This window comes from Haliotis asinina, chromosome 12 (assembly GCF_037392515.1).
Source record: "Haliotis asinina isolate JCU_RB_2024 chromosome 12, JCU_Hal_asi_v2, whole genome shotgun sequence".
In the NCBI taxonomy this organism is placed as follows: domain Eukaryota; kingdom Metazoa; phylum Mollusca; class Gastropoda; order Lepetellida; family Haliotidae; genus Haliotis; species Haliotis asinina.
Window position 1 is genome coordinate 23,224,938 of NC_090291.1, and position 21,730 is coordinate 23,246,667.

At 37.8% G+C, this 21,730-nt stretch overlaps 1 protein-coding gene across 1 annotated transcript in view; it reads right to left on the reverse strand.

Moving 5' to 3' along the window:
• The window catches only part of LOC137257911 (uncharacterized protein C20orf96-like), a 103,115-nt gene extending 81,385 nt beyond the window's left edge, over positions 1–21,730 (reverse strand). Inside the window, exons 1-2 of the mRNA XM_067795415.1 lie at positions 21,641–21,730; positions 6,566–6,767 (exon numbers count right to left, since the gene is read on the reverse strand). Of these exons, the coding sequence (XP_067651516.1) occupies positions 6,566–6,743 (178 nt within the window). The 5' untranslated portion in view covers positions 6,744–6,767; positions 21,641–21,730. The remainder of the gene's footprint in view (positions 1–6,565; positions 6,768–21,640) is intronic.

Consider the following 21,730-nt stretch of genomic DNA (forward strand, 5'->3'; position numbering starts at 1 on the left):
ATTGTCAGATTTGACAGAACAACTGCAACCGGTATCACTGACAACCATGCAGACAACCACTACAGTCAGAAGTTCAAGGCCTCAGTGTGCTCGGAGAAGACTAGAGTATGTCTCCCACTGTAGATGATAAGCGCATCTTTTGTATCTTTGATGTTTGTGATATGAAAAAAAACCCCGAAATTAGTTCTAAGTTCCCTCCAACCATTCATCGCAGGTTCTGTCATTGGATATTTGGTCAATACCTGGTAGAAATGGTGAACTGTTAAGCATAATGTTCTAAACTGTGATGGTTGTAGCCTCTGGTCCACCTTTCGGGTCCGCTTCTGTCTTTCGAATGCAAGTGGTATGAGTGTGACAGTCAATACACCCAATAAGTACAAACTAATGTTAATGAAAAGTTAAACTGTTCAGCCTTTTAGCGTTCCTATGTACCTATGAGTACCTTTTTGCACCCATCACCAACATAATATCGGCCATCATGTAGCATGCATGTGACCCTCCTTGCTTCGAGTATTTTTTCGTTATTTCAATAATTTTCTTGTAACTTCGAGTATTTTCTCGTTATTTCAAATGATAATTTTATTATATAAATGATGTAATGATTCATATAATTATGATTTTTATATTAAGACTTTTTATATTAAAAGTGCTTGAGAACATTCTCAGCTTCTCAAGCAACTCAGTTCTCGACTACTTTTCACTCTAATAACAAGTAAACTAAAAAAGATGGAAATGTGTTGTTACTATACTCTGTTGTGACTGGTAGAAGAACAAACAGAATTTTCATTCTTTTCTCAAAAACACAAAAGGTGAAATATAGAACATACATGTATATGTGAATATAATTAATATATTTACATGATATCATTTGAAAAGGCACAGTGTGTCATATATTTGGATAATTTTTAGAGTGAGTGGTTGATAATCACATTTCATGAGAAAAATACATGTACAGGTAGAGGGATTCACACAGAAATATTTTGTTGAAAATGATATTCATTGTTGTTCGACAAATGGTGGGCATATTAGTAAAACATGGAATTCGTCCCATATGGCTTAACTACAAAGATTACAAAGTCAGATTTCTTTCAAACCATTCAGACAGCACCCTGTTTCCATTGGTAACCTATGATTTGTTGTCCTAAATTTTGTCAGTGAAATTCTACTTTGTAAGGTTAATTTATGATAAGGTTCTGGAATAAGTGCAATTTCATACATTGTGAAATGAAATCCTTTTGATGATTGAGTATTGCTTGAATTCCAAGATTGAACAGACTGTATACTATGTACTGACTCCAAGTGAACTCATTAATGGAATAGGGGTGGAGAGCATGGCTGAGCTAACTAGTGTACTCACTGAATATATCTTACAGGAGGTCTGTCATTTTGGAGTGCACCGCAAATAAGACTTAACTATGAAATGATACCATATATTCGATAACTTTGAGGATTTGACTGAAGTCAATTTGCTCAAAAAGCATACCATTTTGGTATGAATATCAGCACGAATTGGTTTGCTTCCAGTCTCCACATACAACATGTGGCGAAGCAGTTTTCTTGAAAATATTAAATTAACAATTTCAATAACACTTAAAGTTTCATATGGCCAGAGGTCGTATAACCATTTCTAAACCTAATGTTGTTTTTTTCATCAGGACACATACCACAATTTTCAACGACACAGCTTAATTAAGCCTTGTGCAAACAACCATAAAATGTGTTGTTTTAAGTGGTCTATCTATTGGGGGGTTGATATCGTCCCAAGCATATTTCCTAAACCGTTCATGATAACTTCATCAGACTAGGAACACGTATCAAGCATGATAGATAGGTTTGCCATTTGGGGTTTAAACCCAGATATGAACCTTTTGCGGTTTCCACCCAAATGTGACTTAGGCTGTGGATATGAGGATGTCATGTTGTTTGGAGAAGATTTCCTTAAACTATACATGCTAGCTTCATGAAATTTGGCACACATACCAAGCATGATCCATAGATGTGCCATTTGATGGTTATACTCAGATATGAATTTTATTTTTTGCTGTATCCATGGACACGTGACTTAGGCTGTGACTATGAGGATGTCATCTTGCTCAGAGCAGATCTTCTAAAATATACATGCTATCTCCATCAAACTTAGAAATTAAGAAAAAGGAATCGAAGCAACGAGTAAATACTCGAAATTTCAAGTTTTTGACTGAAACTTGAAGCAACGAGAAAATATTTGGAATTTCAAGTTTTTGAAAGAAACTTGAAGCAACGAGTAAATACTCGAAATTTCAAGTTTTTGACTGAAACTTGAAGCAACGAGAAAATATTTGGAATTTCAAGTTTTTGAAAGAAACTTGAAGCAACGAGAAAATATTCGAAATTTCAAGTTTTTGAAAGAAACTTGAAGCAACGAGAAAATATTCGAAATTTCAAGTTTTCGACTGAAACTTGAAGTAACAAGAAAATACTTGAAATTTCAAGTTTTTGAAAGAAACTTGAAGTGACGAGAAAATACTCAAAGCAACGAGAAATTAATTGAAGCGATGAAAACATATTTGAAATAACGAGAAAATACTCAAAATTTCAAGTTTTTGAAAGAAACTTGAAGTAACGAGAAAATTCTCGAAGTAACGACAAATTAATCAAAGCAACAAAAAAATGCTTGAAATAACGTGAAAAAACTCGAAGTTACGAAAAAATGATTGAAATAACAAGAAAATACTCGAAGCAACCTGTAAATAATTGAAGTAACGAGAATTGTCTTTGAAAAAAAATATCTTATGCTACAAAAGTGGCAGCATTAGGCTTTCGTAACAGACAAACCATCAGCAAAGCCCACTCAGCCTTCCTCCTGTAGTCAAGCCAATCATACTGGAGATGGGATTTGCCCCTGGGGAAGGCACAGAACCTGGCCATGAATATCTTGGTTAAACCATCTTTGCTTAAGCTGCATTGGGTCAATGCCATGACAATGAACCTGCTTACCTGATGAAGAAAAACCTCCAAGACCAATTCCAGTGGCTTAAAAAGCTTATGCCCCATGAGCCAGCTGAACTCATAAATGGTGCCCATAAGAAACCTTTGCATGACCAAAATGCTCAAGTGGCAGCAGATCCAAAACTTCTGATGGACGTCCACATTAACCTCTTTACTCTTGCTGACAGAAGCTGTTTTGATATAGAGCAAAATTGGCCAAAAAAATTCTGACCTAAACTTTTCTCCTTCCGCAGTTGCAGATCTATCCGAAAATCCAGTTTACATTTTCTTCATTTCTATTTATGAGGAAATATATGCTTTACCAACAAAATGTTTGTTTTATCAAAAATGAAATTGATATTCTAAACGAAGCTATTTCTTTGAAACTTTCTGCACACTGTTTGTTACATGAAGTATAGTGCAGTTTCTACAGACAACCCATCTAATTATAACAACATAAAACCAAAAGAAAAACCAGTTTCTTCTAAAACTTACTGAAACAATAAGAAATATTTCTTGGACAGAGCTGTGCCTTAAAATAAGATTGTCAGGGAAGCTGACGTCTAAAAGGCAAAAGGCAATTGTAAATCAAATCAATCAATCTTGTATGACAAGACAATGAAAGAAAAGGCATTCCTCCAAATTCGATTCCCTTGTAGAAAAACTAAAGGTTTGGACTGAAAGAGAGAAAAGATGGAAAAAGAAAAATAAATTTATCAAAATAAACTTTTTAGAAATGAATCTAAAGCAGGTTTACAAGCAGCTGATAACAAACGGTGGTGGTGAGCAAGATAAGCGACCTCCTATGGATGCCAATGGAAGGTTTTGGAAACAGTTGTGGTTTATACATGGTGACTGTAACCTGTAGGCATTATGGGTCAGTGACTATGACCACGCAATGCATGAGAAAGTTTCTAGGTCATTTGTCTGTTACATCTCACCAGACTGCCTGAAGAAAGGTATCAAAAACTTCAAATTTAATACAGCTCCAGGCATTCAAAGCTGGTATTGGAAACTGTTAACCTGTGTCTAAACACCATTATTTCACTGTTTCAGTTCTCTTGTGGACACAGGTGATGTTTCTCCATGGTTCTGCAAAAGTCACACAATAAACCTTCCCAAGCCGTAAGACTTGACTGATCCGAAAAACTTCTGCACCTTCACGTGTCTGTATACTGAATATAACATATTCATAGAGTGTTTGACAAACCTCATAGCATCCTACTGTTCTTCCTTCGTACATTGAGCAGAAGTAAGCAAGAAAGGGATGTTGGGGATGCAAGGATCACCTTCTTGTACCAAAAAAAGTATTTTATAAAAGGCTAAAACAAATCACCGCAACGTCTCCGTGTGCTGGACTGACTACAAAAAAAATATATGAATCTGTCCCTCATGAATGGATTCTGAAGTCTCTTCACTGTACTGACCTTCCTGAGTGACTACTTGATGTATTCAAGTCATTAGTGAGTGGTTGCTTAACTCAACTTGAGATGTACTCGCATGGGCAGGTGCAGACTTTGGAATCTATTCCAATCAGAAAGGGAACATTTCAGGACTCCTTCAGTGCTTTGCTTTTTGTCTGTCTTTAAAACCTTTGAGTTCCAATAGGGAGGAAGGTTACCTCCTCACATCCCCAACACCTCTTACTCATCTCCTCTACATGGATGACATCAAGCTCCTTGCTAAAGGAGATACCAATTTGAAAGAACAGGTTCTCCTTGTTGAATCCTTTTCTAATGATATTGGCATGACATTTGAACTCGACAAATGAAATCCTTGTCATTTAAAATGTATCAAGGGTACTAATGGTGGATCGGTCTAGTTACAAGGGAAATGAGTTATTGTGCATCTTGTGCCTATACCTATCTTGGAATGCAAGTTTGAGACAAGCTCCAGAATGCCCAGATTCAAGACAAACTTCAGGCAGAGTATAAATCTTGCCTAAAGAAAATCTGGAGCTTAGAGCTAAATGCTTGAAACAAGGTCAAAGCCACCAATGCTTTTGCTGTGCCTGTCCTCTCCTATAGCTTTGGAGCAGTTGATTTGGCAAAACAGGACATGCAGATTCTTGACTGTCTCACCAGAAGGATCATGTCTGATAACAGAGCACACAATCCTCGCTCCTCTCTTAATTGCTTATACATGCCAATCAATTCTATAGGTCAGGGTTTGATTAATGTGGAGGCTCATCCTGATAGGATTTTATTGTGTACTTTTGCACATACCTATTTACTGGATGATCCTCTGATGATGAAAGCAAGGAATTCTACAGCAATTTTAAGCATGCTACACGATCCGAAATTTGAGGTAGACTTTGTTTATGGTGATGTACTGCTGGATGGTACAGAAATGGGCATAAACTAGGTGAGAGTATTCACCAAGTCATGCTGACCAAGTCTGTCGTTGTGCAGAGGTTTTCTGAGATGCCATTGCACGTTGTGTACATGCTGTGTCTGAACAGAATAGCATTCCAGTCCTTCACATGGATGAAGTCAGTGGTCTCAAATGTGAAACAGAAGGCCTCCTTTTCCCCGCTTTGTCTCCACCATGCCTGTGGCTTTAATTCCAATGTCCACCCATGGTATGACCAGAACATGTCCAGGGTGCCATGGAAAATGATGCTTTCAAACCTAGGCCCATATACAGCCTCAGAAAAATTCCAGCCATCAAACATTATCTTTTCAATGAAGCAAATGAATTTATTTATATCATTGAATTTTCTGTCCCTTTTGAAGCAATGTGATTAGCAAGATTCAGGAAAAGCATGATAAATATGAAGACCTCACCCTTCATATGTCTCGCTTGCATCCCAAGAACATTGTTCTTGGTGCCCTTTGTTTGGTACCTCCTGATCTCTTGGCGCACATTAGGAGAGTGCCCAGGTTCTCCACCAGGATCACAGCCCTACTGACACTCTGGGTAATGCAGAAGGCTGCAAGGGCCCTGATCTGATGATGAGCCTTACCAGCCAGAATGTGCCAGGATCACTGGAACCCTCTCTGCTGCACATTATCTTTAATCTGTAAAATGTAATAACAATGCAAATTTTTGCACCTGGGATCCAATGAAATGCTGATTGCTTGGGTTACTTTATTATCCTGATGGAATTACACTTTCAAAGCCGCAATTAAGTCCTTTGTGCAACTATTTTGGTCTGTACATAAGTTTCTCCCATTTTAAACAGATGGGCGAACTGGATCAATATTTTATGTTTTTACGCATCAATCTTTTATGTTTTGTGCAAACCTGGCTACATACATTGGTCTTTTAAGGTCGGTAACTCTTTCTTTTGCAAGGAAACTTACCTTCTGAACATTTGAGAGAAAGGTATCACATTCCATGCCACAGACAGTTATTCCATTGAATTCTTCCAGCAATAAAAGCAGATACATATTGATATATGTAGATTAGTGGGATACAACAGCTTTCAGCAACTAAAATCCTCTATACAAGTAAAGTTTTGCAAAGTTTTGAGATACAGTCATTGCTCTTTGTCAACAACACCAACTTGACATATTAATCTCACTCATCTTATGAAATAGTGAAATATCTTCTTTTGATTTTTTAGTATTTCTATTTAAAACAATATTTACTGTACCTTTAGTTGCTGATGGCCTCTGAACTGGTTGCACCACCTTAGATCGTCTTTGCCACTGGTCATATCCAGAAAAGTCAACATTGAACTGGCTCCCAAGGGATTTAAGCAGATCATCCTGTTCAAACTGCTTTCGATCAATACGACTTGCTGCACGTTTTCCCCAACCACCAGACATCATCAGCTTGAATTTGATATTTAGTACCTGTCATAAAAAATCAGATAATTATATCTCATTATGCTTCTTACTGCACAGATGAGTGTGTCGAGAGTGTTTCAGTATAGATATACTGAATGCAATAAAGAAAACAAGACGCCTGTGATTAAATGTAGTGTAAGCAAAAGATAACTATCATGTTAATCAAAGACAATCCCATTTCATATTATTGCCATAAATCCTGTAAGATCTTCCGATTAGTACGCATCATTAACGAACGTTTTCCCCTCAGACATAATATATAATATGAGATCTAATTTTAATTATAACATAATATGAAGGTCGACCATGGGGGTTCCCCCCATACCCCCAGGGACCTGCAGTGACCTGTGGTCGGCTAGGGTGTAGGGTTCCCCCACTCGGCTGTCCACATGGGTTACTTGCATCACAGGGGTGTGAGGTGTCCCCACTACAGGGGGTGTGGGTCTCCCACGCAGGACGACAAATAATGAAACAGCAGCAGTGGCTACTACACCACCTACAGCTATCCACATGTAATTATTATGTTTATTACGTCTTAGCAAGGCATTTTTTCTACCAGCATTCAACTCTTTTTGGGTTCTTCTTCTTGGTAACTTGTGTCACCAGGGTGTGGGGTGACCTGCAGTCAGCTGGGGTTGTCCCGCTGCATGACTCTCCATTACTGAGCTGTCCGCAGCTTCCATCTTTTATATTATTGTTATTATTTGTTTTCTTAAATTTACAATGATTTGCCGTGATAATCGCTGCCGTCATCGGGGCCAGATACATGCCATATTTCTGGTACAGAGCACAACTTATATAGCTCAAGGCATTATCGATAAACGGGTCCTTCTCTAAGTCTTCCCACAAATAGAGATGACGTTCAGGTGGGATTGGTAAAAAGTGCGATGCTATGCCAGTGTAAATCTGGGTAAAGGTAAAACCTATGAACTTTGTCATCTTGGCCCCGAGTTGTGTCTCGTACCTAGCATATAATTTATTGATTTCCTCGTCCGACATTTTCTGAATCCTATCAGTGGTTATGTTGTTGCCTAAATATTGATTTCCCTTACCACCCACTACTAGCGTTATCAGTCTATCACGCTGTGTACTGCGTGCAGCCGAGTAGGGTTCCCCTCTGGAACCGACCACTGCTCTAGTAATTCATCTGTCTCCATTTTATAATATAATACTCTAGTTTTTATTCTTAAAAAATAATATGCAACATACGTAAACAAATAGAGATAAACGTTAGATTACACACAACTAGAACTTCAAAAATGGGAGATCCCATACCCCACCACAGGTCATTACTAATCTATTACTAAAACATTACTAAAAATAACTAGCATTTACTAAAAATTACTAAGCCGACTGCAGGTCATTACTAAAAATTACTAAGTCATCGTGAGTGTGGGGTGTGCCCACTCGGCTGTACGCAGTACCTCACTGGTTGGTCGGTTTTCAACACTAGCTTGGTGTGCTTTGTTTCAGCGAGCTGTTTTTTCACCCATTCCTGTTCAGGTTTACTCATCACGTCATTCTCTCTCAAACACTCCTTGAACGAATCCCTGTTCTTGCAGTGAAATAATGCCATCTAACGCGTCTGCTCTCTCAAGTCTTTCAACACCGAGTTGAATTTCTGTGTCAGCACCCATATGCTGTGATTTGAGGATGGCCAGAGAAGGCTAAATACAACAGCATGTCTATCTTCTTTGTTATTTCTCTGTTAGCACTGCAATCATCAAGGATGAACAACGTCGATATTCCTTTATATTTGTTGTGAAACCTTGTTACTAACCGGCAATACTTGGTTCTGGTCTATCGTGCTTGGGTTGTTTGTAATAGTAACCGACTTGTGCACGGCTTTGACTCCTTGTGGTTCTCTTAGTCCTCAAAAAGGATTTAGCTTTCTACCGTATAACACTGTATATTATTATGATAATATAATATAATTTCAAAATATGGACGATATTGAGATGGATGGTCCTGTGGACAGCAGGGGTATGGAAGTCGATGTTGATGAAACTTCGTTCACTAGTTCACCACTGAGCGAGCCACTTTTGAATACAGCAGTCGACGATTATTATGATGGATTAAAAAACGCTAAAAGTGGGGCTTGCCCCACACCCCAGCAGACCGCAGGTTCCCACAGAGGTCGTTCAAGATCTGCAAACTGTCAGATCCGAACTTGTTGCAGGGAGCCATGACCTGCAGAATGGGGGTGTGGGGGATCCCCCATATAGCGTTAAAAAATTGTTGAGTAAATACTGGGATAAACCATTGCCTGGGTTTGAATTTCCAGTGAGGGAACTGTACGGTCTAGACGAAGCTGTGAAATGTGTACGCGGTAAACTCATGAACAACATGGGAAAACTGAACGAACTCGACGAGCACATCGCTTGTGAAAAAACCAAACTCAGTGAAATGGAAGACGATGATATGAAGCGTCATATCACAGAACGACTAAGCAAGTTAGAAGACGAGAGACGCACAAGGTTGGAATCCGCTTCCTCGAATCGTGAACAGCTTCGAACTCAGATCAGCCGCATACAAGAAACAATAGATCTGAAACTGCTCAGGGAAGCCCTAGCTTAACTCACTGGTAAGGCCGCAGAAGCCCTGCCTGATATCATAGGTAGTATCGTATCGTGGTTGCTTAGCACGCTAGGTAAAACTGCCACATGGCTCGGTCAAAATCTGTGGGCATTCATCGTCGCCGTGGCTGGTCTGGTGTACGTAGCAGCTAAAAGGGTCCTGCATAAATAAGGTGGTGATCTGCGGTTAACCTCATTTAGCCAAATAAGGTATTAACCAAAAAAGGTTATCTGCATACAGTTTAGGGTCACCAACTTAGCCATATAAAACACATAAAATCGAGATAATAATCGAGATGTTGTTGATTTGATGCCTGCACAGTGAGTGGTGGGACCTGCCGGTCTGGCAATTTCTGTATCCTTGGCTCTGGTGGTGATGCCACACTGAGGTGCCCTCCAGGCAGCTGAGTGGATGGAGGTACATGAGAGATATTTACATTGGTGTTAACACCAAAGTTTAGATCTGCTGTAGCGATGATTATGTCATTGTTGTAGCCTGTTATTTTATTGACTCTCAGACACATGCCGCTAGGAGCCATATACAATCCCACACCGAACACGTAGTCAGCCTTTGACCTGGCATATTGTAAGGTGTCCTGGTATCATTTTATAGCGCTAGGTAGATCTACCGGTGATGCAATAGCATCAATATTAGCCACGAATTGTTTCTGCGCGTCGTAAGCGGTTCCCTTACCTATGATGTCGGCGCACGTCTGCGAGTATAGCCCACACGTACATGCTAATGGAATTGTTAAAACGAATAACACCGGCATGAGTGTATCCTTTCAATGTATCCTGCATAAATTTTTTCCAATCATCACCTTGCCCCTGTTTAAACCTCAAAACGAGGTAATCCTTGCTGTCGTCAAAAGCCAAGTAACGGTCATCCCACTCATTTGTTTTAAAGTAGTGATACGACTTGTAACCCCATTTTTAACGTCGTAGCTGGCTTTAGCCAGAGACTGATTGTGAACGATAGGAATTCCTAATCCATGATTTGGCCCCGGCAAATGCCAGTCTGTAATAGGATCAACACCACACTCATTACAAACTTGTACATATGCCCGTCTATTGTACGGATTGTTTATTGCATTTCATGCCTTATCCTGTGGTGTTGGTGCACTTATTTCTTTGAGAATACGTCTGATATGGTAGTAAATGTGAAATGTAAACACAGATTTACTCAGTTCATCCCGCCTAGTGTCTGTCAATGTCAAGCCGCATTCAGTCGTTGCGCACCACACTGCGAAATTTAATTGATTCTACCAGAACTGCATCGGGTTGTTAAACCATGCGTGTGTTAAATCATGCGTGTGTTAAACCATGCATGTACCATTTTCACGTCTGTGACAGAAAACCCATAATGTTCAAACACATCTATGAATCGGGCTCAAAAATAATGGGGGGGGGGGGGGGGGGACTCCCATACCCCCGGTTGGCTGGGTGTCCACATTCGATTTTTCATATGTGTGAAGTCAGAGGCGTTTATGTTGTTGTTTTTAGGGTAATGCATGTTATTATTATATGTCATTTATATTATAATACGTACATTACGCTTCCGGATATAATGAATGGTGAGTCCATTCAACTTACACTTGCCATTGATAACATGTCTGGCTAACTCGAAATAGCACTATGTGATATAAAACGTCAGCTAGAACGCGATACTCAGGCATCACTGCATAAAAAATACAATAGAGCCTTAAACTACATAGATGGCGCTGACACCACCCTAATGGCAGCTAGCATGGGATTAGAAGCAGTAGGAGTTGGTTTGTGGACAACAGTCGTAGCCACTCCAGTGGTGTTAGGACTTGACTTTGCAGTCATAGTGGCGGGAACAGTTGGGTCGGTGTTTAAATTTCAATCCCGCAAATTGAATCATAAAGCAAAGAAACACGATGAAATTAAAATACTTGCTGTATCAAAGTTAAACACGATAGAACATCATGTTTCCACCACACTCAATGACAACAAAATCTCAGAAGAGGGGTTTCATTTGATCATAGGCGAATTAGAAAAATACAACAAAATGAAGAATGAGATTAGATCAAAGGTTCATAAAACATATTCTATAAGCGAGGACGAGAAAAAAAAGTACATAAAACAGGGGATACAACAAGCCCAACAGGCATTTATCACGAAAACCAACGGTATAATAGAAATACACATAAACTGCTTTGCTGAAATCAATATAATGGGGGAGACCCCCACACCCCCTAGCCAGCTGCAAGCCACAGCGCCGCCACCAGCGTATTCACACTATTAGAGATTTGTTCACACTTATGCATAATAATGGGATTGTGGTGAGCTGAAAACATAAATCTATTTGGTGCTGATCCTCTGAATCTTGACAAGCTCAAAGAATTAGGGCATGATGACTATCTACTGACTATTGTTATTAATAGAAAGGTCTACAAAATGAATATACTGCCTGAAGTCATTGCTAATAGTATATACCCAAATTTAAATACATGGGTACAAATGCAAAATCACTAGAAGACATCGTTATAAATGAAACCCCGTCATTAAAACTGCTCATTTCGATCTTTAATTAATTACCTTAAATCGACCTTTTTGTCAACAGTGCACAATTCTCAGCCGCAAACGAAATTTCAACCAATCAGAGCGGCGCATGTCCGTGACGTAATAGTGGGTATAGAAATGAGGGTCTGTGCAGTATTAATCTACATTTCAGGGGTTAAACTATATCGTTTACAGGTTTGTACAAACCTGAAATTGCGAAAGCTGCTGAGAAAAATGAAAGCTATATGTTCTCACAATCTACTATCATGTAGTTTTGTCTCCTGCTTTGCCTAGTTTTCGAGTTACAACCCTTGTTTTCATAGACGATTCTGTCAAAATCACTTGGTGTCGCTAGGCTGCAATCCGTGTTAGGTGGTATAAACCTACACATTATTTGTCATCATTCACTTGATGCTCAGTTAATGAATTTATAACAGGTACAATTAGTTGTAACGCCACTTAGATTACCCGACAAAGGCCCCCATTTGGCATTTCTTTTGTCTGGATCGATCAAAGGATTAACCGATAACACGCTGATTGATTAATTAGTTTTAGGGGGATTTTAATGGGGGATTTGTCAAAAGGTAGTGTTTATGTATGTACATTTACTAATCTATACTGAATACACTGTCGTGTCTGTGTCTATGTGAAAACAACACCCTTCTTTCACAGGATTAACCACCAATACATTGATTGATCGCTCATTATTGGCTAGCTAAATAACTTTTTAAAAAGAATGACGCACATTATGCAATTAGTTGCTAGGTGTGCTGTCTTGGGTAACCAATGAAACTATACAGCAATGTGAAAAACCTGAAACGATACATCAGGTTTTTGTATATTAGACTGTTAAAAGACACATCACTTGGGAAGTCTGCAGCTGAATTACATATCACTTGTTTTTGTGGATATTGATGGATACATTCCTCGAAGAAGGTAATAGTCTGACATTGCTCCTATAACTTTAATTTTAATATCTGCATTTTTGTTTTTAATAAGTTGTCGTAGCTTTCAACAGAATCATTGTTTTCGTCGTCAAGTGTAATGATGCAGATGACATCAACTAGGGTGTGTATGCGAATTTTGTTTCATACAGGCAAACTATGAAATGTCTACATATTACATTCCTGTTATACATTCGCACTGCGCTTCTTTTTATTAAGTTTCAAAATGCATACAGGTATGATTATAAAGTAATTAGGATACCAAGTATAAAGACGTATATTGACAAGTGTCTACATACTGGTGAGAGAGCATTACACACCAAGTAAATTTAGCAAGCAAAGACATTTATTGCGCAGTATTTTCACTTCGACCCCGACCTCGCTTAGGTTATGTTACAGGTTGTGTCATGCAAACTCCTTTCGGAAATGATTCAAATACATATTTATGTAGTTTTGATTTTCTAACTTGATGAGAACAAACCATTTTCTCAATAATTCTAACAGACTTTAGGCCATGACTTCACGATTTTCAAAAATGGCAGTGCCCTGTCTGAGGATGAATGCTATTTATTGATGGACATTAGGATTTTCCATGACATTGCTTATAACATAACAATTTCACTCTTGGAATCGGTCATTATAAGCGGTCAATATAATATTACTTACGATAATATTGTCACTTCGACCACAACCTCGTTTCCGAGGAAGAAAGCGTTATATCCATGCAAAATCCTTTTGGTCAGCAATGTGTAGTAAGCAGTCTTGATTTTATAAACTCAATGAAACTTGAACTCCATTTTCTATCCTGGAAGTGTGGTGGGGGCGAACCATCCGATTTAGTATATAGCACAGGCTTCCACAACGCTTGCTTCGCACACACAAACAACCAATTTAAGCACAAACTACGGAGTCTGGTGGAAATCTGTGCATAGTGACACTATCACCCAACCCCAAGTAACAATTGACGGCAACACAACAATTCGGCATGTCTTTGGTGACATCGAGAAATCGTGTAGCTTCCTACACATTTTCTATACATCTAACTGGAAATCGTTCCTTCTATGACGTCACTGTAGGGCTCTGGCAACAGAGTTACGTAACCTGTCTGCGGTTTCGTTTGCGAGCGAGAGAGAAGCAGACGGCTTTTCAGCAACTTTTAAGGGCTTGGTATTAATTAACCTGCATTATTAACCTGCAAATTAAGCTGCATCTACAGCAACATAATTCTAATAGGTGAAATCTCCAAATGTAATATTCTGCGTAAGGGTAAATGTATACGCTTCTGCTCCACTTTCTATAACCTGAGTAAAACCATCCTCATAGATGTATACTTTGACATATGGCCCCACAAATCAAATTGCTGCCAGTGTTACAATACTTTTTCATAGCTTCATAAAGCTATTTCATCCAACATGGATGCATCCATGTCCGACTCCTCCAATCCTGTTAGCTCCACAGTGTCAATGGTTTCAAGCACTGACTCTCCCCTAATCAACATCAATTATCAACAACTAAAACAATCATAAGTGTTAGTCTCATAAGAAATTGACAAAGAATATTGATTAAAGTTTTCAATTGCCTAAGATTCAATGGATTATTTTGTCCACATTAGGATGCTTTAAGTTTTCTTTTCACCGAAACAAATCAGCAACAATTTTGTCCAAAGCATTCAATTGCCATAATTCATGCCAGCAGAAACAACAATTCCCTACACATGTATCATCATGTTGACACCAAAGAATTTAATGACTAAAACAGTGAAATAAAATTTTCCTTAGCTAAAGTACACATCTACCCAACATGAAAGTTCCCATAACACACAGGAATTTCTGTAACTATCACATCACCAACAGAGCTCATTACAAGGTGTGGGTATAAGCAGTCCAATCAAGGTTCCTTAATCTCATACACTCCTCTCAGCACACTAGACAATCAGGAAGACATCACACCTGAGTTGACCAGTGAGAAGCATCAAAATGTCTGACTGATTCTTGCCAGATTGTTGATTTGTACTTGTTATTTGCACAATGTTTAGTGCTGAATAAAGAATAATTTCCTGTCATCAACACTGTTTTAATTTGTTGTACAATTGTAGAAGATCAAAGGCATAATAGAGATAAAGAGATTGAAGGGTGTAAAAGGTAGCCAATGTCGAAAATGATCATCACTGTCTAATCCAGTACCCTGTCTAGAATGGCATTATATTTCGGTTCCATGGGGTGCCAGTTCAGACAGGTTTCACTATGTTTGACTTTTACTTTTCCTGCAAGGGATCAGCCAACAGAAGGTTTGTCTAAAATAAATAGATTATTGAAAACTACAAACAATATCATGCTAATGGATGTCTGTGTGCATGTTTTTATAATTCTTTTTAAAAAAATTCAGATCAATGTTAAGGGGTCTGTTGGTTACTAGGTCACAAACCTCTAAATATAACAGGTTTTCATCTGAAATTAGAACAAAAGAAAAAGAAAATGAATTCAAATAGCAGTATTTCTAAGACTCCCTGAACATTTGGAAACTCACTACTTAGATTACCCCTTTCAGTCTGTGTATCACCAACAATTCACAGCACTGAAACTGCCCTCCTCTGGGTGTTAAAGGGGCACTGATGCGGAGCAATTTCCGTGGACTGGTTTAAACTTTTGTTATTGTTTTTCTCCCGTGAGTAACCGGATGATATCCCAGAATTTGTGACTGGTTCGTGACCTCTGCTGCGTGGTCTGTATGCGCAACTGAGAGTTTAATTATTGACAGATCAACTAAGGTGAAGTCATTTTTACTTCATTACAAATGTATTATGAAAACAAATGAAACACTTTGAAAGATCTGCCAGTGGTAGAAATGGTAAAAAACTATTAGGATGGAAAAATAACGAAACCAATGTATGTCTCTAATCTATATTTTGTCTCATAACCATAATAAGTTTATTGTCATAAATGTATGATTTTGAAAAGTAAAAAAAGAACACACAGTCTGCTTAAGCTTATAGTAAATTTCTAACATGACTGTAACGTTTAAACATTGTATAGACTGCCAATAGGGATCCTATTTCACACACATATGCGATCTAGTGTGTGTTTTCTGTCATATGGATTCTGCTGAATGCTACAACAAATAAATTAAAACAAAATGCAAATAATGATTGTAAAACAGACTAATTTTATAGCAACAAGTCAGGCTACTACCTTGATTGGGAATGTATCCATCAATATCCACATAAAAGAACGATATTCCATTCATCTGAAGCTGGTAAATAATCCTGCTGTGTGTCGCGTGTCTTACAACAGTCTAATTTGCGAAAAAGTAACACATCGTTTCATGTCTTTCAAATTGGTGAAAACCTGATAAACCTCTCATCGGTCACCCAAGATAGCACACCTGGCAACTAATTGTATGATGTCCGCCATTCTAAGTAATCTAGTTAACCAATAATGAGCAATAAATCAATCAATGCAATGATGGGTAATTCTTTGAAGGGAGGATGTTGTTTTTACACTTGCTTTTTACGACAGGGTGTAGTCATTATAGATTAGTACATCTACACACATCCTCTGTAGAAGATAAATGTAATTAATCAATCAGTGTGTTATCGGTTAATCCTTTGATCGATGTTTGTTCTAGTAACTCAGCTGATAAACCCTCTTGCATCACTTACATGAACATATTACATAACATACAATACATTTGCAATTACAGACCTTAATTCATAATGTTGAGTGTTTACTCCAGACAGAAGAAATGGGAACCTTTGTCAAGTAATTTAGTGGTATTACCACTAATTATACCTGTTATAAATTCATTAACTGACCATCAAAAGAATGATGACAAATGGCACATGTAGGTTTACACCATCAAACGCGAGTTACAGCAAGGAAGATGTAAGCTCTGTGTCGCATGCAGCCTGAAAACACTTATGGGCCAAAACTGCTTTGAGCGTACCAACGGAACTTCGTTACATAAGAAATACATACAGGCATTTGCTGTGTACTTGGGTAAATAGGAGTAATCAGTTTTTTTCACGTAACAAAATTTTCAGATTTCTCTATCAATGGCAAAGTCATTGTTTTTAGTTTATAAATTCAAATAAATCAACTGTGTGTTTTTATTATCATTGATAATAAACCAGGGTAGCTACCATAGCTACCAAAATTTACGTATGATATCACAGTTGCGTGAACGCTCAAAACTATCTAAATATAAAGCTTTGCAATCTTTTGGGCCGAAACCACTGGCTTGCAACGTGCCTGTAAAGATAATATTTTCACATAACATGATTAACTATCAAGGTAAGAAACGCGGAAATAGGATCAAATTGGATCAGTCACTATACCATCCAAGCATCCGAAAAAACTACACTGCTGGGATATTTTGTTACGATCAGACATGGAATACCATGGATATTTTTAAATAATGGCATATGATGGGATCCGGCCTCCTGACTGTTTAGGTGAAGAAATTCTGCTAATGTGGACCAGAGCCCAGTCCCTTTGTCCGTCACGGTCGAGGGAGCGGGCGCTGACCAAATTGCTGCTTGGTTTCATAATTAGACCGTTAGGGAGAAACATTATTCGCTCCGCATCAGTGCACCTTTAAAGTCCAGTCAAAATGTTACAAAACTTCAGACATACCTCTTGGTACAGAAATAATTTGAATCTTTTCACCATGTTTAAGTAATAATTAATGTGCACTAAAAGGTCCTCCACTGAAAGCTGATGCTAAGTCCTATTTTAAGTTGTAAAATTTACACTTTCAGAGAATAATATTAAAAATCAGAAAACATTTACCTTTTAAGTATATTTTCAAACAGAATACAAGTTACTATCAATAAATGGGTTAAAAATGTTAAACAACAATATGTGAAGTCCTATTTAGGCATAAAAAATGAAAAGTTGAAATTTCCAGAGAATAATTTTTTAAATGTCCTATGCAGACACAAATATACTTTGATGTATATTTTAACAAAGAACAGAAGATATTACTAATAAATGTTCTAGTAAGATCAAACAACTTTTTGTTTAGTCCTATTTTGGAGTTAAAAAGTAAAAAATTAAATTTTTCATAAAGTATTTTTACAGATTGCATACTGACACTCAGATGAACTTTTCTATGTATATTTTAAAAGAGGACACAAGGAAGTACTAATGTATGGGCTGGAAAAGTCATATAATTTTAACCAAACCATAGATAGAGACTTTTCAGAGCATGGGAACATGCAAATTAGTTCCCCTTTTTGTCTCAACAAAGTTATGATTTATCTGAAAGAGAACTATCCCCTATCAATAAGCAGAAGCTGTTTTATGTCTATCTATAGTGTGTGTGTGTATGTGTGCGTGCGTGCGTGCACATGTGTATGTGCATGCGTGTTTGTGTGTGAGCGAGTGTAGTCTACAGTTGGTGTGAAATGGTACGCTCTCACCATGGTATGGTACGTATTGCAGTACACGGCCTTCGGTTCGGTCCTTATATATGCATATATGAGATCTGATCATAATGCAAAAAAAACTGACAAGAGCCATACTAACCATACATTGTTTAATAACATGTTAAAATTTATTCATAATCTCTGTTGCTTTGAATGAACAAACCTGTCATTATACGAATTACATTAAATAAATAAATAAATAAATAAATTAACACATCACATAAGAACTGGATTGCAAATGGCAAGTGGTCCTCACAAACATGTCAAGAATTACTGAATTACTTGGCAAATCACCATGGATGTTCACGGTTTTACTGGACAAACTTGCCCTTTGATGGTTAACAACATCTTCAACTGTTATCTTTAACTTATATATACTACAAACAAAAAGTATAGGAACATCCTAAAAGTTGATAGCCAAATATATACTGAAACGCAGTGAGGTCATTAATACTCTTAGGTAAATGTAACTTTTTATGTGTGCAATGGGTTCTTTGAACGACATATAACTGATAAAATTGATTCAATATTCGAGTTTGAGTGAAATGAAACAGTGTCAAAAACAGAATGATGGAGTCAAACCCCCAAACACCACACACTAGTGCATGTGGAGATTTCATCATTTGTTTTACGCATCAGAACTATTTTACATGTATTCTAAAGTCCAACGTTTTCTAACAGTTACATTTGGATAAACCAAAGGCAATTTTATACCTACGATATGTAACAACTCGTCTTTAATGCAAATGATATGTTTACATAATGTACACAGTTACAGAAGGTATAACACCATTGTACAAATATCTTCATTTGAAACAACTAAAAAAGGAACCCAGACACTCAGGTCTTGCTGACTTGTAGATCTAAGTTGACGACATTCATGGCAATTTCAAACTTACTTCCAGGAAAATGGTAGCCATCTATGAATGCTTTGATTTCAACAATATGATTCAATTTCTAGACATTTTAGAAAAGCTATACAGAAGTCTTTAAAATGATGGTGCAAAACCAAAACTTTTGGATTCCAATACTGTATACCGAAGGTCAAATACTGCAGTTCTCCTAATACCACAGTATACCATTTCACCCGTAGTCTACAGCTTGTTGGTATCAGAAGGTAAGTCTCTAACAATTGAAATTACTATTCATATCTCTGAAACTAAATACCACAAATTCATTCCCAACATTGAACCGAGAGAGCAATCAAGTTATGAATAAGGGCCCTGTGCTATTTTGAGATGTTAAAATGTCTATTGTTTCCTGGGCAATACATTTGGCTTTGGGCATGGTAGTATACATGCAATGGCTATCTCCAAGACCAGTAGGAGTTTGATTAAGAAACTAAGTGGTGCCTCATGACACTAGGCTTGGGTTCACTGAAAAAAACAGTACATTGCTAAAGACTGAAATGAGAGTGTGTCTCTCCTGTAACCTCATGGAACCGACTGAAGTACACAGGACCAGATCATGAATGAAGGAACTTCTATGTCAAAGTATGGGTGACAAATTCTCCCAGTGTATCCATTTCCAGTGTCCTATGTGAGATATATCTGTTAAATACAACCGGCTGACTTCTACATGACTATGAATCCGTGTAGATTACTTGACTCTGGTGAACCTTATATATGTAGTTTGTCGAAATGAGTACCAACATTGTACTTCTTGGTCTGACAGTTCACACACACTTATGTGGATGTAAATACAGGCTTGAGTCTGGGATTCAGTTTGATCATAGGCATGGAGGTGACATAACTCGATACTGAGAATGATACAATCTAGTGATTTATTTCATATTATACATGAAATTGTTTAAAACATCAAGCAATTTGATCCCATAAAGTGTGGACGAATTACTTGGTAAAGGCCCTATGTATCCATCCCTATTTAGCGCATCAACAACTCGACAAGCTTAGTAAACAGTCACCTGATTGGCAGAAACATCATCAGTATGCATTAATCCATGTTCTCAGATTGATCTGCATTATCTGTTGCAAACTGAATGAACTGACCCTGTACTTGTGAAACTTGAGATAGTAATAACTGACTTGAACTATAGCAGTAGCATCTGGAGAGCACAGCTGTGGTGGGCAAATATGGGAGCTGAATCACCTCAGTCCTCATCATCATTATTTATTCTTTTATACACTTTAGTTGTCGGTTTCTCAATATTTTATACCATTTTCTGGACTTATTTTGAGACACAAAAATAAATAGCTGAAAAATACCATTTTTTATAGTTTTTTCCTCATAAAAGCAACTTAGCATCAACATCCAAGGGAGGACTATTTATATATTGTTTACATAACTACTGTACATGATATAAACACAAACCCATTTCTGTACCAATTTTTTTGAGGTTCTTACTGGACAAGAGATCCCAGACTTGAAGTTGATGAGTTGAATCTAATCTAGCATTACTTGTCTTATTGGACTTTAGTCCTGAAGTCACTATGACAGGCCATAGTATAATGATTTTCCACCTCAACATGGAGTTTAGAATCCAGGGACTGGCGTTAAGTTCTTTTAGGTCCTACCTCAAGGACCAGTCAGTGCTTGTGAATGGCTGTCTTATCAATCAGAACACTTCCTATATATAGCTACTTACATGTGATGTGTCTCATGGGTCTGCATGTGGGCAGCTGAAATTATGACCCCCATGAGAAAACATAACCACATATCACCAGAGACCATTCTATGGTCTCAGATATCACCAGTGTATGAAAGAAGGATTTTCTAACCACTAGAGTCAGGCAAGATTTCTGATGGATGGTTTAAATTCACAGATGACCAGCCCAATGGTTTGATAAAAATTTTAGATAACACATTCTATACATCTGGCTTAATTCTCCATATCTTAAAATCTATTTTTTATTCTCTGAAAATGGCTGTTGTAAACAGAGAGCAAACACATGTCGCAGCTAGGTTCAATTATTTATTGTGGAAAAATTCACTTATTTTCTTACAGGGGAACGTGTCTCCTACAAAGTTCTGTCCCTTACTAAAAACAACCTTCAATGTAAGGGTACCTATGTGAGGCAAAGCCACCTTACTGACTACTGAGAATCCTAGCATCTCAAGTAGATCTCGTTTCCTGAAAACTAACACTACGTACAAGCTTTTAGCATGGCTCTTTCTCTCACTCGGCAGCAAGAGAATTGTATCAACTTCCTACCGAAATAAGTGTAAAAGGGCTTTCTTAACTAGACTTGCAATGAGCGCTTCGAGCATGCCACGTTCGGGGGTAAAGCACAATATTACTGCACTATTATTATCTATCTATACCTAACTTCCGACAGACCTGGGCGAGTCGAAACCAAATTACGACTTATAGCTAGTGAGATGAAATTTTCTCAATTACCGCAACTATTGAAAATTTCACAAACAATAAGGTAAGCGAATATACTTTACCACAAGGAAATAGACAACGAAATACAATATCCTGCCTCAGGCGCTGACAGCCACAACGTTGCCATAGATGCAGCAAAGGGACGTAACTGT